Source organism: Rutilus rutilus (genome assembly GCF_951802725.1).
Source record: "Rutilus rutilus genome assembly, chromosome: 18".
Lineage (NCBI taxonomy): Eukaryota > Metazoa > Chordata > Actinopteri > Cypriniformes > Leuciscidae > Rutilus > Rutilus rutilus.
The window spans coordinates 24,715,798-24,733,577 of NC_140231.1; the positions used below are offsets into that span (position 1 = coordinate 24,715,798).

General features: G+C 35.6%; 1 protein-coding gene across 1 annotated transcript in view; it reads left to right on the forward strand.

Annotated features, from left to right (window-relative positions):
- The first annotated feature begins 2,865 nt into the window (after positions 1–2,865).
- The window catches only part of cacna1bb (calcium channel, voltage-dependent, N type, alpha 1B subunit, b), an 85,814-nt gene continuing 70,899 nt past the window's right edge, over positions 2,866–17,780 (forward strand). The window contains exons 1-4 of the mRNA XM_084387925.1: positions 2,866–2,952; positions 3,083–3,235; positions 4,958–5,145; positions 16,979–17,082. Of these exons, the coding sequence (XP_084244051.1) occupies positions 3,109–3,235; positions 4,958–5,145; positions 16,979–17,082 (419 nt within the window). The 5' untranslated portion in view covers positions 2,866–2,952; positions 3,083–3,108. The remainder of the gene's footprint in view (positions 2,953–3,082; positions 3,236–4,957; positions 5,146–16,978; positions 17,083–17,780) is intronic.

A 17,780-nucleotide genomic window follows, 5' to 3' on the forward strand; every position in this document is an offset into this window, starting at 1 on the left:
GCATATGAAGCTCAGACTCTGACTGCACAGCTCCAGCAGAGGGCGCTGTTGTCGCTACGCTAGATTACGTGTTCCTGAAAAGGTCAACTTTATTAAAAAAAAAGAATGTTGAAAACTTTGCCAACTCTTCATCCTTGTCTAACTTTCTTCCTCTCTTCCTCCTCCCTGTTTGTGTAGTGAGTTAGATAGATTGCGGGGGTGTTGCGGCAGCTCTATCATATTTAATGGGGCATGTCTGCTCAGCCTCACAGTACTCTGCATGATCCCTCCACCCCAACCCTCTGCTGCTATCCTCTCTTCCCTTTTCAGACATCCATCTTTCTTTCAATCTCTCCTCCTCCTATTCTTTCTCGTGTTATGAGCAAATCAGATCAGATGTCAGTGAAGAAAGATGCTCCTCTGCCAAACATAAGAACTGTAACTTTTATATAAGCTTACTCAGTTTGCCTGCTGTGAGTTGATGATTGTGATTTAATGGGAAGATCTTATTCACGGCCACATTTGCACAAATGCAGTGCGCGGCTGGTTCCACTCCAGTGCTGCTGAGGACATACAGGCTCATATGCGCTACGCCAGCCAGGCACATTGCCTTGGCAACATCTAATGGCTGTCATCTCGGCGGTGTCACTGTGTTGATGGGATTAGATTAGATTAGGTTATGCTGATTTTCCAGAACATAAACACACACAACACTGAAAGCTGACAGTCTGCTTCAGAGAGATTTCTTGTGATTGCTACCTTACACGAATCACTGCCCCAAAAGGTGATCCAGCCATTTAATACAGTGTGAGATGAGAATTAAAGACGTTTTTTTTGGCATGCTTTTTTTTTTTGGTGTGTGGAAAAAGATAATTAAATATATAGAGTGACACCTGTGGTATCCTTGTAGATTTGTAATGCTCTTGTTTTGCTTGCATTTTGGGGACCAATAATTATTATTAGTAGTCGTAATTATCAATAGTATATAATGTAATGTAAATACAAATGTATTATATGAATAATCTTTATATAAATAATCTTTAAATTCAATATTTATTGATGAATGCATAAAATAATCAATTACAAACATAAATATGAATACTATAAAACATCATTTTAGCAGTATCAACAATATAAATTATTATTATTATTATTAGTTGTAGTATCAGTCAACAAGTAAAAATTGTATATAATTTAATGTAAATAATGAATTAATTTTGTATTATATATAACCTTAATAATGCTTATATAAATAATATTTATATTCAATATTTAATGATGAATGCATAAAATAATAAATTACAAAAAAATTATATTATAAAATATGATAATTGACTATTGAATGAATTACAATGTAGCAAATTAGCTAAAAAACAAAAACAAATATATATATATATATATATATATATATATATATATATATATATAATTTTAATGTATTATAATTAATTATAAATATTTGAATTATTTTTAATAAATTCTGCTACAGTCAGTTCTAAAAATAATTCAAATATTTGTACAATTATTTAATCAGTTCATTAAAATGAACAGAAAGCATAATCAATTATTAATTCTAGGAAATAAATTAAATAAAGTACTAGCAGGGTAATAGCATATTTTTGTGAGTGGCAAACAGAGACAATAAAGCGTGGATATAATGGTTTATAAACGAAACTACGGTAGGCTACACATACAACTAAACTAAGCAAAGATTGTATACAGAATCAAGAAAGTAAAGAAAAGTGAAGAAAGAGAGAGAGAAGAAAAGAGAATGACAAGATTACAATCAGTTAACCACACTCCATTTGCATGTTCATGGTGGTATGGAGAATTTGTGCAGTCTTTACACAAAAGTATGGTAAAAATATTTATCATAACATGTTGTACACCATTGATTATAAAATCAAAAGAGGATTCTTTTGATACCAAGAAAGAGTGGATTTGAAGATATTAAAGCAGTGATACATCATCTTTGGAAATCAACATTTGAAGTTACTCTAACATAACTAAAGAATCATAACTAGGCTAATAAACATAGGGACATGCATAAACCACATGAGAAATACTATAAACATTGGGAAAGTTTGTGGGTAAGAATGGAGAAAATGTCCTTGTGTATTGGAAGTTTATCTCTATAGTCTTTGACCAAATGGCTAGTGCCGTCAGGTCTCCTGTGCTGTCTTTGAGGGTTGCAGACACAGTCCCTTGCTGAGATCGTTCAGGAGAGCAGAGGTGATAACGGTCTTTGAAGAGAACTGGTTTGAGTGCCGATGACAACAGGGGAGAGGGGGATGGCTTTATGATGTCTAGAGCATTTTGATTAAGTCCATTTGTTACAAAAATAAAATTTTACAATAAAATGTTTATTATTATTATTATTATACATATTATTATTATTATTATGAATCACTAATTATTACCAAATGAAAATAATATATACAATAATCTTTAAATTCAACGTTTAGTGATGATTATTTTTTTTTTTATAAATTACAAAAGAAATTAATATGAACATTATAAAATATGATAATTGAATATTGAAATTTATTACAATAATTTTTTTAAGTATTATTATTATGAACAGCAATTTATCAAATAAAAACAATAGACACAAATAATATAATGTAAATATCATTATTATATTTAAGATAAATAATATTATTTACAATGTTATATTGTTTCTATTTAAATTGTTTTGTTTAAATGTATTTAAACATTCTATATTTCTATAAAGGATGTAATCAAATATCCAAAGTGGGAGCAGGCCAAATGGAATGATTTAAAAAACGAACAACCCATACTGATTGGCCACTAATCTGAACTAAATGTCTATGGTGGTCCCTGCTTTCTAATGACTTTCGCATGTTTGTGTTTGTGACAGGATTTTAACCACAGTTGGTTCAGAGTTCGACTTAAGAACATTGCGGGCCGTCAGAGTCCTGAGACCCCTCAAACTGGTGTCAGGAATCCCAAGTAAGTGTTTGGCAGTACAGAACACTTTGATTTAACACTGTTTGTTCAGATATTCAGACATTACAAATAGGTAGTAATGATAAAGTGAGACAGTTTTTCCAAATGTAACCAAATCTGGTTCTCTCTTTAGGTCTTCAAGTAGTATTAAAGTCCATAATGAAGGCCATGGTTCCCCTTCTTCAGATTGGATTGCTGCTCTTCTTTGCCATAGTTATGTTTGCCATCATCGGTGTGGAGTTCTACATGGGCAAGTTCCACCTCACCTGCTTTAGATTGGATACAGGTTAGTCTACTTCTTGGTGTTTTTTATTGAAAATTTCCTATCAGAGTGTGAAGCTTCTTATGAGAGGACCCAGGAAATAAATCATACAGCCACTGCAGTCAGAGACGTTTCAAAGCACAGCATCTCTAAACATCCCTTTGAATCACACATGAAATAACAAATTCAGGTTGTCCAAGGAAAGTAACTCCTTATCAGATTATGTTGAAGAATGAAGATAATAAAGACACTTTAGCAGAAAGAAACCTGCATTGGTATCACAAAAAACAAAAGAAAAACAAAATAGGAACACACTCTGTACACAAAATTATTATGGGAAAGTATTATTGAATAAAATATGAGAAAGCCAACATACTGTTACACTACTTAAACTTATATTTCTTATTATTATTATTATTATTCTGAGCCTAAAATTTCAACCCATAGACAAAATAGCTGTAATGTCGGAGCAATATCACTGTGGGTGTGGAATTCCAAACCTGCCAAAACAACACATTTGCAAGATGACCTGAGTCTGAGTCCCGGTTTATGGTTCAGGCTTTCTCAATCCAACATCAAAGTTTGTTCACAAACTTTAGCCTCTTGTTCTTACTTGCAACACTAAAGCTAGACAAAACCCGTTCTGATCAGCGGTCCTGTCAGGCTCTTCTTTTGCTTATGCAAATTCCTTCACCTGCCTTGCTCTTAACTGACTGACATTTACCCACAAAACCTTGCCCCCCCCCCCCCGAAACCAGTTAAGCGTAAATCCCGTCCTGTAGAGCCAACTGCAGCTCAATCACGCAGTAACCTGTGAAGAAAAATTCCAGTGTAGGCTACTTAAAAAAAATCATACATAGACAATATATATTGGAATTAGAGGGGATCATTATATTTTAAATAATATTTAAGGCTTAATAATGATAATTTTGTACTTTTGTACAATTATAACATAAATATCCTCTATTTAATATTTAAACAAAACATATCCTGTATAAAATTGCGCATAACATTTTTCTCGAGAGCTTGAAGAGCAAATGTTTTTCTATTGTATCCTCACAGCACGGCTCTTGAAGATGAGGACGTAAGCTGTGTTATTGCAGCTGGAGGCTGTGTCTGTGTGTGCGTGCACACATGTTTGTGTATTTATGTACTATATTTCGGTGTCCATGGTGTGAGGGATCTTGACAGGTCGTTAATGTCATATGTGTGTGTGTGTGAGTTATTTCAGTTCGACACAGTGCGTGTAATTAGCTTGTGTTGGTAATGAGGTTTCCAATAAGAAGATGAGCTGCTAACATGTGCTCAGCTGCTGCTTGCTTCACACCTCAATCAGTAACATCAGCAGGTGCTATGCCTCAGAGAGAGAGTGTGTGTGTGTGTGTGTGTGTGTGTGTGTGTGTGTGGTTCAGGTAAACCCTACATTATGGGGGCAAAATGTCCCCACAAAGATAGCAATATCTGAAATGATTGTCCTTGTGGAGAAATTTTTTGGTCCCCATGAAGAAAACAGCTTATAAATCATATTAATTTTTACAGAGTGTAAGGGGATAGAATGTACAGTTTGTACAATATAAAAATCTATGGAAAGTCCCCCAAAAACATGAAAACACAACATAACTGTGTGTGTGTGTGTGTTTGACCAGTTTGGAAAGAGTGGTTGCAGTAATTTCCCCTTTATGTATGTAATGATTATTGATTTAGGCCTATGTACAGTACATGATTCTTTTCTGTTTGTATGTTTAGGAGAAAAGGTTGACGAGTACCCGTGTGGTGTAGAGCCTCCCTCAAGACGGTGTCCCAATGGAACAGAATGTAAAGAGTACTGGAAAGGACCCAACTTCGGCATCACAAATTTCGATAACATCCTCTTCGCCATCCTCACAGTCTTCCAGTGCATCACCATGGAAGGATGGACTGATGTACTATATTATGTGAGTTGCTGTTAAAATAATTTAAAGGAAAGTTCATGCGAAAAATGGAAATTGTCATTTACTCGCTCACACATCATTCCTAATCCTTATTATTTTCTTTCTTCTATAATCCATACATATATGGAGATGTGAGGCTGAATGTGTGAGCAGCTCTTTTCCATAAAACGGTAGATGGTGAATTATCATACCAAATGGCAAACAAAGCATCATAGAAGTATTCCATCGAATCTGTGCACTACGTTCTAAGTTTTCTGAGGTGATATATAGACTGAGAAAGCTTAGGCTTATGCGAGACTTGTCGCCTCACTGTCCTATAAGCCAATGGTTTCAGAGACATCCAAACTCATTCTTCTCCCTTTTCCCATCACATATCAGCTCAAAGAGTTGATAAAGTTTATTTTAAATAAGTTAGAAAATATTCGAAAAGTGGAAATGAAGTGCCTAACAGGTATTTAGTAGTGGGAATAAAGTACTTTAAACACATGTTTAGGAGTAAGTGTAGAGGAAGTGGGCTTTAGGGATAGGGACAAGTAATGCCCTAATAAAGCAGCATCCATTTATGATTTTGATAATTATATTCACTGAATATGGTTTTACACTGAAAATGGGCCTTTATGTTCAAAAGTTCTCATTGTACAAAAATGGCTCTAAACCAGACTAAAAAGACAAACAGATTACAGAAATGGCTACAATAAAAAATATATTTTAGATAAATTCAGAAGGCATGGAATATGGTGCACAAGTCATATGCCCTATTTTTTTAATCTTTATGGTCCTTTTTTGTAATTTTGGAGCTTGGCATTAATCACCATCACAAAATGACTTTTCCATGCATTGAAAGAATTGTAATCTTCCCGGGAGGAAGAAAATTATTCAATTTTGGAACATGAGGGCGAGTAACCAATGACATCAATTTCATTTTTAGGTGAACTCTTTAAAGGAACACGCCGACTTTTTGGAACTTTAGCTTATTCACCGTATCCCCCAGAGTTAGATAAGTCCATACATATCTTTTTCATCTCCGTGCGTGCCGTAACTCTGTCTGACGCACCCACCGCTAGCCTAGCTTAGCACAAAGACTGGAGGTAAACGGCTCCAGCTAGCATACTGTTCCCAATAAGTGACAAAATAACGCCAACATTTTCCTGTTTACATGTTGTGTAAATAGGAATAGCCTTCTGAGAATATAGTTCCCAGTATGTATACGTTAGAAGATGTCTGTGTCTCATGTGACCTTGTTATTCGTACACGCTGTGACTATTCAAATCACAACATGTAAATAGGAAAATGTTGGCGTTATTTTGTCACTTATTGGGAGCAGTCGGGCCTTTTGTTTTTGTTTTTTACAGATCGGGCTTTGGTCGGACTCGGGCTCATTTAGCTTCTCTCCTTTCATCGTGCCCATAATATACGTGCAGAGCGCAGGCTACTGTATGAAATATTGTTATATTGATAATATTATAAATATGCAACGCAATATGCAATTACGGGAGTAACGCGATCGACGCGCGTGCAATGCATTAGGTGACAGTTGACCATGCAGAGCATCAGGGAGAAGTTGGAGCGTGGGGAGTTACAAAAAGTTCCCAATGCTTCAGGAAAAGTTGCATTTTGAAAGAGTTTTGATTTGATTACCACAACAAACAATGAGCCTGAAGCCTTCAACAGTGGATGCTATTCTTTTTCTTCACAACACTCGCGAATAAACAGTGAATGAGCCTACTCAGTTCAATGGATTTTTTTTATTTATTATATTTTTATTATTATTTAATGTTAGCCAGTTGGCGAAGAGTTCTTTGAAGCGTTGTTCTTCAGTAAAGTTACTTAACATCAAAAAAAGGTAGGCCGTAAATCTTTATTTACTGCTGGATCACATTTGGTTATATAATATTCTCTACTGCATGCTTATGCTTCTCTGTAATGGACAGTCTGTATTAATATTTGTGGGCATAATTGTCGGTGGTGGTAGTTATGTTTGAAGCCTATAATAAAATTTTACCTAATAGCGTGTGTGTATGTGTGTGCGTCTAGCAGAGAGCGCGCGTCAGAGAGAGCTTAAAGTGATATTGGTGTTGGTCTCGGGTCAGGTTTGGGCTGAAAAATTGCAGACATCTTCGGGCTGGGGCCGGATTAGGGCTTGAACACCACGGGCCAGGTCTCGGTTAGGGCTTAGGGCTCTAAACAGTATGCTAGCTGGAGCCGTTTACCTCCAGTCTTTGTGCTAAGCTAAAGGCTAGCGGTGGGAGCGTCAGACAGAGTTACGGCACGCACGGAGATGAAAAAGGTATGTATGGACTTATCTAACTCTGGGGGATACAGTGAATAAGCTAAAGTCCCAAAAAGTCGGCGATACGTCCGTGATAATTAATGCGATATGGCTCAGCTTGTCAGTGAACTACGGCTCTGTGTAGTAAATGCCGCTCCATCTGAAAGCAGGTGATGGCGATTTACTACATCAAGGAACCGGCTTTACTGACGAGATGCGCATAACAATGTCATGCGATATATCGCCCAGCCCTAGTTGGCGTGTTCCTTTAACCTCACACACACATAAACACACATGCATTTACAGACATGCACAGTGTGGAATGTTGATGTGGAATATTGTTTGTGTAATCTCAAAGGCATTTCTTTGTTTCTGAATTTTGTGTTTTGTTTTAGAACATCTGACAGCCTGTGTTCTGCTTGTCTGAGTGTTGAGCTCATGAGACTGTCTAAAGGTGCTAAAATCTGTGTGTGTGTGCCTGCTGATGTGAATACAGAGTGGAAGAGTGGAGTTTGCTTTAATTGCAGACTGTTAAATATGCAAAATAACATAATTTATGCAGGAATTTCACGCTTATAGAAAACTCTACTGTGGCCGTGTGTTTTTACCACAGGCCAGTCATTATAGAGATATCACATTCAGGATAGATGCTGGCATGGACGGAACTGTCTCAGTAACGCTTCCTGGGAGCGCAGTATAAATCCTGCTGAGTGACAGCAAAGACAGACTGCTGTAGTTTCACCTGCTCCCCTTCTCCTCACAGTTTACTAATGTGTAGAGCATTAGACTGCCAGAACATGGTGTGGGGCAGCATATGCCACCCTGTTCCCACACCACTCCTCCTCCCGCCACAGACTGAGATGAGAATTATGCTAAGCTGAACTCAAACTGTACGCTGCCAACCTGTTCCTGTCATATGTGGAGGTCTGCTGGTTATGCTGATGCCCTCTCTCTTTCTCTCACTTTCACCCACCCACTTTCTAACACACGAACTCTGTTCCAAAATCTAGTGAGCCGCCTCACGGTCTACTTCATTTTAGTATCCTAACCATAATAGAACCTCTTAAATGAACAATTAGAGCTAATATTGGGTTAAACAATCCTTTTTAATTACACTCAATATTTTTCATCGATACTTGTTAGGATTGAATAAGCTTATTTGCAGGGTTCAAAAGTAAGATTTTTTTAATGCTTGCTTAAACTAAACAACTTGATTTTTCCAACACAAAACTACATATTTTTATGAAAAAATATATACATTTTAAAGTGTTGATATAATAATACTAATACTAATAATACTTTATTTAATTATACTCTACTTTCATCTGATTTTTTTTTTTTTTTTTACAGATGATTAAACCTTTTTATTATTATTTTATTATTTTATTATATTATTATTTATTTTATATTTTATATTTTAAGTATTATACATTTTTCACACTTGTGCACAATTTTTCATAATTGTTTTCATTCAATGTTAGATTTTTCTTTCAAAGAAAATTTTACATATGTCTGTAAATTATAGGAAAATACAGATTTTATTTATCCTGAAAATACAAGAAAATACATGGCAGAAATAAACATATAAATGCTTTTGCTGTAAAATGATGCCATACATGACTTATTATTATTAATTAACTTGTAATGTTTAACCCATTCTTAATGATGCTACCCAGACTGTCACAAATCTTGGAATTTTGATAAATTCAGGCAATTTTATTTTAAATATAAAATATATTTTGCATATGTAAATTAATAATTGTTTTAACTAAATGTTAGATTTTCCTTACAAAGAAAAGTTGAAATATGTCTGTAAATTATACAGCTATTGTAATGATACAAACACTTTAGCTGGAAAATGATGGCATACATGACTATTTATTACTATAATTAGATTGTAATTTTTAACCCATTCTTACTGATGCTACCAAGATTGTCACAAACATTGCAAATTTGGCAAATCCTCGGTGTCACACAGTTACATATTTTTACCTAGCTGACAAGCTAAAAAAAAGATGACTGCATTTCGCAATCACTATTACTAAAAAGCACAGAAAAGACAAACAAATGCTGCCCCTGAAGGCAGCTCACTATGTTTTAGAACAGAGCACATCTCTCCTCTCTCTACACTCATGCACTTGCTATGAGTTTTTTTATTAAGTACGATAAACCTTTTCACAAGGCAACTTTAGCACAGCCTGCGTGTACAGTATGCGTGAGTGTATCTGATTAACATGGGCTTGAGGGCCACATGACCTCTCAAACTGCATTGGTGGCCCCTCAGGCATTCTGCAGGGCCTTTAAAAACAACATTTGTTCTCAGAATACTGTAAAAACACGTCTCTGGGAGACCACAGCGGCTTCATAATTTTATTGCCAATTTGTAACTACTGGAGCTTGTAGTTTAACCATTCCTTATAGCCCTGGGGCTTCAATCCTATTTCACAGAGACTGACTCGTTTATAAAGTATCTCAGTGCAGTTCTTAATCCCTCTGCATTGAAAAGCAAAGACCTATAATTGGTGACAAATAGAGAGTAAATCAATATTATGTATTGTTCATCATAAGCCTTAGATCTTTCCCAGAAGTCACCCGTATGAGTGGCAGTTCTTAACGGTGTGCCAGAAGCAAGTTTGAAGAAAACATACTGTATTTTTTAATATATATATTAAACCAAGTTATTTATATAGACATAATGCATTATGCAGTTTAGCCAAACATTTAAAAAATACAGTATTTCAGTATTTCAGTATTTCAACATGCATTTCTTCCAAAAAAGTTTGATATTATATATAAAATATTATACAGAAGATATTATACAGTAATATAATTAAATACAATTTACTAAACAATGTTCTAAAAAGATATGGTAACACTACGGTAATGGTAACTACATCATATATGTATCTACGGTTACACTTTATTTTAAGGTGTCATTGTTACAGTTTAATTATATATTTAAGTACTGAGTAATATTAATTAACAACATGTACTTACTATAGGGTTAGGGTAGATTAGGGTTTTGTTGAGGGTTAGTTGCATGTGATTATGCATAATTTACTTTTACTACTATGGTAAGTACATGTAACATGTAACAAGGACACTGTAAAATAAAGTGTTACTGTAACTACATACATAATATATGTAACTACATAATATATGTGTAACTACACAAGTTAACATGAACTAATAATGAAATGCACTTCTACAGCATTTATTAATCTTTGAAAATGAAATTTCAACATTTACTAATACATTATTAAAATCAAAAGTTGTATTTGTTAACATTAGTTAATGCACTGTGAAGTAACATGAACAAACAACGAACAGCGTTATTTTTATAGTGTTAACAAAGATGAACAAATACAGCAACAAATGTATTGCTCATGGTTAATGTTAGTTAATACAACAAATTAAACCTTATTGTAAAGTGTTGCCAAAGATATTTGTAAGGAGTTACATCTGTTTCCACCACAAAACAGTTAATGTATAGAAACAGCACAAGGCATGAAATCAGCCTCCATCTTAGTAATTCAGGGAATATGGTGTTCTGAATACTTTTCTAAGGCTACTGTGGAAGATGATGTGTGATATGCTGCTTTTTGAGATCCTGTTTATGGTTTGAATGCAGGATGGATCACATCGTGAAATAAGAATAATGACAGCACTCCATTTTCTAGATTGCATGTCGGAGTAGCTGGAATGTGACTCCTCGGATGGATGTCTTTATTGCGCTGTGATGGAACGGCACAATGGAATAATGGGATTGTTTGTAATGGATTATACAAATGAATTCTTTCTTTTACATACCAAATGTTCCCAATGCAGCAAAACCGTGACTGTGATATATAATCATATTCTAAGATTCAAATCCCAGGTAGAAACAACCGGTTGTGTGCCTTTGTCGAAATGAAAAGGCATTTCTTTATTGAGCATCAAGTTGTAGCTCTATAAATGACAGACATGCAGAGAGCCAGAGGTTAGTGTAAGTTTCTCAACCTAAGGAGCTACATTATCTCCACCTATAATGAGCTGCGGCATAGCAAGCCAGCGGGGGCGGAGTCTTCTGCTAATGACACGGCACTCCTCATTTCATGCCTGTTAGTTTTATTACCCTCTCACTGTGCTAGAGATTAATCACTTTATGCTTAATTACCACTGCTGTGTCATGCTTGTTTGGGGACGCTGGTCAGATCCCCTGTAGTGGAACAACACTACCTGTTGGAGATGATGATGTTGTTGCTGTTGTTATTGAGAAAATGTATTTACTTATTTAAAGGCACACTATGTAAGATTTTTGGATCAAAATAGCCAAAAACCACTAGAACATATTTTGTTGATTTGTGTACTTACATTATCCCAAATGTTTCTAAGAATGTTTAAATCCAGAGAAATAAGCAGTTTTAACCAGGACACGGACCGTGTCCTTGTGTCGCCTATCAATGACATCATATCTGTGTTACTCTCGATTTCCGGTTTTGTTTTGTAAAAACCATGGAAACACTAAAGACGCTTTAATATATTATGTGTTTTATTAAACAGGTGAGCAACTGTTTGGATACATTCATCGACAGAAAAGGAATCATTGTTTTACAGCTCAACACAGTTAGTCTTTTTGTTTAAATCTCGTTTTCTTGATTTACCGCAAGTACCATATTTACCATGCCTAATATCGCTGCAGTGTGCAACAAGTGTCCCATATAGTAGCCGCCGAGCGAACACACAGAGGAGCATTATAACAACTCTCATCACACTCAAATGTATCTAATATGATAAAACAGCACTCCGGAAGAAGGCATAATAAAAGCTCCACTGCTCTCGAGCTGTGTGTCGTACTTGTCTCTCCTTAGCAATCGCTCCAGCGGCCTCGTTCCGCTCCAACGGCTTTCATAACGTTAATACATTTTTAATACATTACCGGTCATCCATGAATATGATTTCTGCCCGAGTCCCTTCGTATTCTCCACTGGCTGTAGAGGTGAAGACAACAACTCCCATGATTCCCCGAAATCAAGGCTTCATCAAGCTACGCCTTTGTTTTGAATAAACGACCTCTAGTGGCGAAAAGTTACATTGTGTGCTTTTAAATAAAATGTATCTAAAGAGGACAGTTTATTTAAATGTATTTTTTATCATTTAGAATTTATTTACAGAGTAGAATGAATTTACAGACTTTCTCTTTATGTCACCATGGCTATATGCAGAAAACAGTGTTTTAGAGAGCTAAATACATGTCATGACTTCACACAGTTTGGTTATTATTCATTAAGATTTTATTTGTAATTTGTACTTGATTGGATTTGTTACAGTGTCAGTTGTTTTAAGACTTTCTAGTGTTATAGAAGTCAACATCTTTGGTCATTTTCAACCTTGAAAAGTGCAATAGAGTGGCATTTGAATTTGGACTCGAAAACTTTTGTGGCAAGGAGATTTGTATGAACATGGCCAAACCCAGCCAGGGAGATATATACAGTTAATGATAAACATTCAGTTGCATGCAAATACGTCTAAACTCATATATTACATAATAAATTCAGTTAGCAGAAACAGGATTAAAAAAACAAGAACTTTCTGTTCATAATCGTACATTTGCAGAAGGAATGCTTACATTGGACAGTATCATTGGTTGCTAGAAGACCTGTTGACACTGGCATACTGCCATTTTGTTTCCTTACATGCCTGTCATCTTTTGAGCATCAAGCAAGGGAACATCTTATTGATTTATAAGAAGTAGGAATAACCCACGTCTTTGAATGGAATGCAGCATTAAACTAGATTGGTTTTCCTTCGATCACTGATCTTGAAATTTATTTTAACCCTTGTTGAAGATCTCGTAATTTCTAAAAGTATTTTAAGGGACCTTTTTGTGGTGATTTTGAAATTAGTCACGTCTTGATGTTGTTGTACCTACAGCATCTTTAATTAATCTAAAATCTACCTTCTGGTCAAGCATTTGTAATGTTAATATGTCTATAATAAAACAGTCAACTCCCACCGGGGCGGTAATAAGGTGTCATTTATTGACGTGTGAGAGCATGCTGCCCGAAATGAGACGTCATGTGGTCAGTAGCCCCATGTGTGACAATTGTTTCACTAAAATGTATAGTCAGCCCGCAGCTGTTGTGCTATTCCAGTAGCCAGTGTGTGTGTGTTTGGATGTAATCAGTGTTTTTGCTCTTGTTACTGCAGGCTGAGTCACCAGGCCTCTGTGCACCTTGACCCTGTCAGCCGGTCATCCTGGGCTGTCAGACCCATCCCAGAGCTCATTAAACATCTTTAAAAATAGCCTGTTGGGAGCTGGATGGAGGACAATCTTATTTGGATGCATGCAGCATTGAATCATTTCATACCTTTCTTTCCCCTCCCCCCTTTTGGATATAACTCATTACAGTGGTAGTGAAAAATATGCGTGGATAGAAATGCATGTGTCTTATTCCCTATCGCCCTGCAATCCAGTTTAACCGTGCAGGAGCTAAGTGCACTGAAATAATGCTGCACCATAATTAAAGTAAGCCGTGGGGTTTCTTGTGGGCCCAGAAAGGTGCGGCAGCAATAATCATCGAATTATGATCAAATGATGGAGAAAAGCATTATATCTGGGCATATATCCAGACCCACAGTGCAGTCGAGACACTCAGCATTTTAAAGAGCTGATTCAGGGGTATAAATCACAATATTAGACCGACACTGTACGGTCTCAGGAAAGTGCTCAACATAGTGAATCAGGTGCTAAATCAAATAAATTATGCAGTTCATTCTTAAATTTTGAATTCATCCCACAGTCTTTATTATTTGTATTATCTTGGCATGAGAGGGAGAGAAAGAAAACGAATGTTCATTACATCAGAAGAGCTTATTATATAGTTTGTGTCCCTGTAAGAACTAAATATTACACTAATATCACACTTACTTGTTCTGACACTTTATTCAGTTGACTGTGCATAATGCTGAATAAAGCATTATGATAATCACCGTTTACAGATTAAGTAGAGGTGTGTGCTCACAGTGTTTCAAAGGAAGTGTTACAAAAGCCTTTAAGGATGCAGTAGACCAAAGACGATAAATTAGATGAAGTGCAATGTCACAGTGAAACAGATTAAGGGGAATATGATAAATGTGCTTTTTGCTTCAAAATTCTCACACCTCTAATATATAATTCCATAAATTTGCCTTGTTTTGGCATCTGATTATAGTTCAAATGTTTGTGGGAAAATACCATTGTTGCTTTGTGTGTGACCTTGTTGATTGTTTCTTGGCTTTAGTAGTCAAGTTCTTTTGGGACTGTTTAAAGACAAGCAGCCTTTGCATCGTGATAAAAAAAAATCTACAAATTGAGAGACCTTTGCTGCATCTTCTCTCTGTTACTTTTTGTTAAGTAGCTTAAGTAGTTAAGTAGTAATCCTGTGATGTCTCTTTCATAACAGGTTCATAACCATGAGGTCTTGCAGTTCCTGATTTCGCTGCAAAACTTTACCTTAACCCAGTTTAGACATCCGGTTTAGATGATTTCAACGTGTGGTTGCTGGGAAACATGTAACATCCTTCTTTATAGTGAATAGTATAGTGAATAAATAAAGAAGTGCAGTACAATTACATAATATCCCTCAAAATGTAATTGCAAAATGAATGTTCTGGTTTGTTCTTGTACATATTGTACTTCCTTTTATTTTGATTGTAGACACTAAGCCACTTATATTCTATCTTAACACTCTGCAATGATGAATTGCTTTGACGTTCCAGAGAAACGTAATTCCCTAAGTAGTTCCTTCGTCAGCACAAGTGAGAATAGACGGGCTCATCTGGGCACTGAGCATTGACTGAGGGACTGTTTCACACAGGTTCCCATCGTCCCTCATGGGAGCTTATACCTCCTGCTCTCACTGTTGCTTAATTAGGAGTGAAATGACTGAGTGCAGGTCTCAGGCAGCCTGCAGGAATACTGAGACACGCTGATGGTGGTGGGAAAAAACTGTGGATACTGTAGCCTCAAATGATAGTTTCAGTATGGTCATGTTTTTTCTTTAATGTAAAAGAAGGATTGATTCTCCTTCATTGTCCCTCTACCTGCTGGATGTTGATGCAAATTCTCACCTTTAATTTTATATTTGTACTATAGTTATAGCAGGAATTATATCGCACGCACTGTATATAAAGTCGAGTAGAGATATTGAAAACAAGACAGAGACATTTTAGATAAAGGTAAGCATCATATTTATGCTCCTTTCTAAGAACCCTCATTTAAGCCACATTATGTGGCAGCAACCAATTTATTCTTCTATGAGAGAAGTCAGTCCCAAATAAATAAATACAAGATGGCAGAAAAAGTAAAAGAAATATAGATTTTAAATCAAATTCATTCAAGACTGAAAAAAAGAGAAAAGAATAAAAACTAATTCAATATAATTGACTTTAGTTATGTTTTTTTTAGAATACCATGTTGTTAGCTTAGCAACATACTATCATCAAACTCCATTGAAATCAATTGTGAGTGGAGTCTCCTGTATGCTTCATATGACGAGTGTTACTGTCTATGAGCGTGTTAGGCTTCGGAAAAGTGCTAACATCTAATCTGATCTGGACTAAAACCAATGGAAACAAAACAACTGAGAGATGTATTTTTACAGTATGTCACATCACTGAGCTCATCTATACCTTGTGCTTTTTTTGGCTGAATAATTTACCTGTTCATTAATGATTTATCTTGTTTCTTATCTCCCACTTGCTTCAGTGTTTATTGAGCAGCATTAAGTCTCACTAGTGCCTCATCTCACCTATGGGGGTTGTTTTATGAGAAACACAATCAATGGCATTAGCAGCAGGGCTATATAGAGAGGGCAACATTGATCCATGTTGCTTTGATGTCTGTGTAGTGTCCCATGAGGATGTTATTCAAAGCAGCAACAGTTATTAAAAATGATTCATTGAATGATGTGGTTTGAGTAGCTTAACACTATTCAAACACTTTATTTCTGTATTTCTTGCCTCCGATACAAAGGGAAGTGTTTTCAAATGTTTATGAATGCATTTTAGACATTTGCAAAAAGTTACTGGATTGAATCTTTGTTGAAATCAAATTGATTTGTTCTCAATTTTCTCCAAAAAATAAAAAAGCTTTTGAATTGAAAAACATCTGATACCCCCTTCAAAAGTGAGATGGAGGTAAAAGTGATGTTTACTTAAGGAGAGAAGTGATAAAAAGTGGGACCTCACTAACGCATAAGCAGGTTATAGCAGAGAGTCAGTGCTAACGTTATTGCTGCAACAATCTGAATGGCTTCAGCAATATTTTCTCAGTGGTGGCTTGTGGGAGTGAATTTGTAATGACTTAATTTATTTAGCATTAGATTCTTAAACCATGAGAATGATTAAAGTAATTAGTCTCAAAATGCTTTGGATAGTTGTAGTCTTAGATGTGTTTTCATTCACAAGTTATTGTACATGGATACTGCACACAATGTTGATATAACCTTTATTTGTAATGAGCTTGGGGATTTCTTAATTGTCTGTGTGAATGGGTTGTGTAAGGGCCCTACTGTAACATCTCTTGCTTTATTTGTTTATGCACAGGCCAATGATGCCTCTGGGAACACCTGGAACTGGCTGTACTTCATCCCTCTCATCATCATTGGCTCCTTCTTCATGCTTAACCTTGTCCTGGGTGTCTTATCAGGGTAAGTTGTACATCACGGTTGATGCTCTTTCTCCCTCTGTGTCTTTCCTTCTCTTTCTAACTTCCTTTCCTAGTCCATGGTGAAAATAGACACATGGTTGAGCTGATTTTTAGCTCAATCATTGATGATCTAACCACTGTCATGTACTATATATGCATGTATTCTACAGTGTTGATGGAGAGCGTTGTGAAATATTTAAAGCTAATTTGAATCATAAGCTTAATCAAGACTTTTTTTTTCTGCAAGATGTACTGTATGTGCATTTTGATAAAAGTGCTAAAAAGTTACTTCTAAATTAGTAAATATATGTACAGTATTAATATAGTAAATATGCTGATTCTGAAATGGCAACTGAAATAAAAAAGAAGGTTCATTCAGTTTTGCTGTTCCCACTATTCTACTTTACTCCACTGGCTTTAAAAAGATTTCTATTTTTTTATTTAGTTTGTTCATGCCTGCATCATATATTATGGTGGTAACAAAAACTGTTGCAGTTAGTTAGTTCTAAAGTTCAAGTTTTCTGATCACATGCTCTGTGGACTGAAAGAGAAATTCATATCATATTTGAAATCTATTCTTGCATACTCTCATTATGGACAAAACTGATATAGTTTTGATATAGTAGATAGTAGTAGATATAGTTAATGAACATTAGGGCTGTCAAGGTGGCTGAAAAACTAAATTTGAATTTTATACTT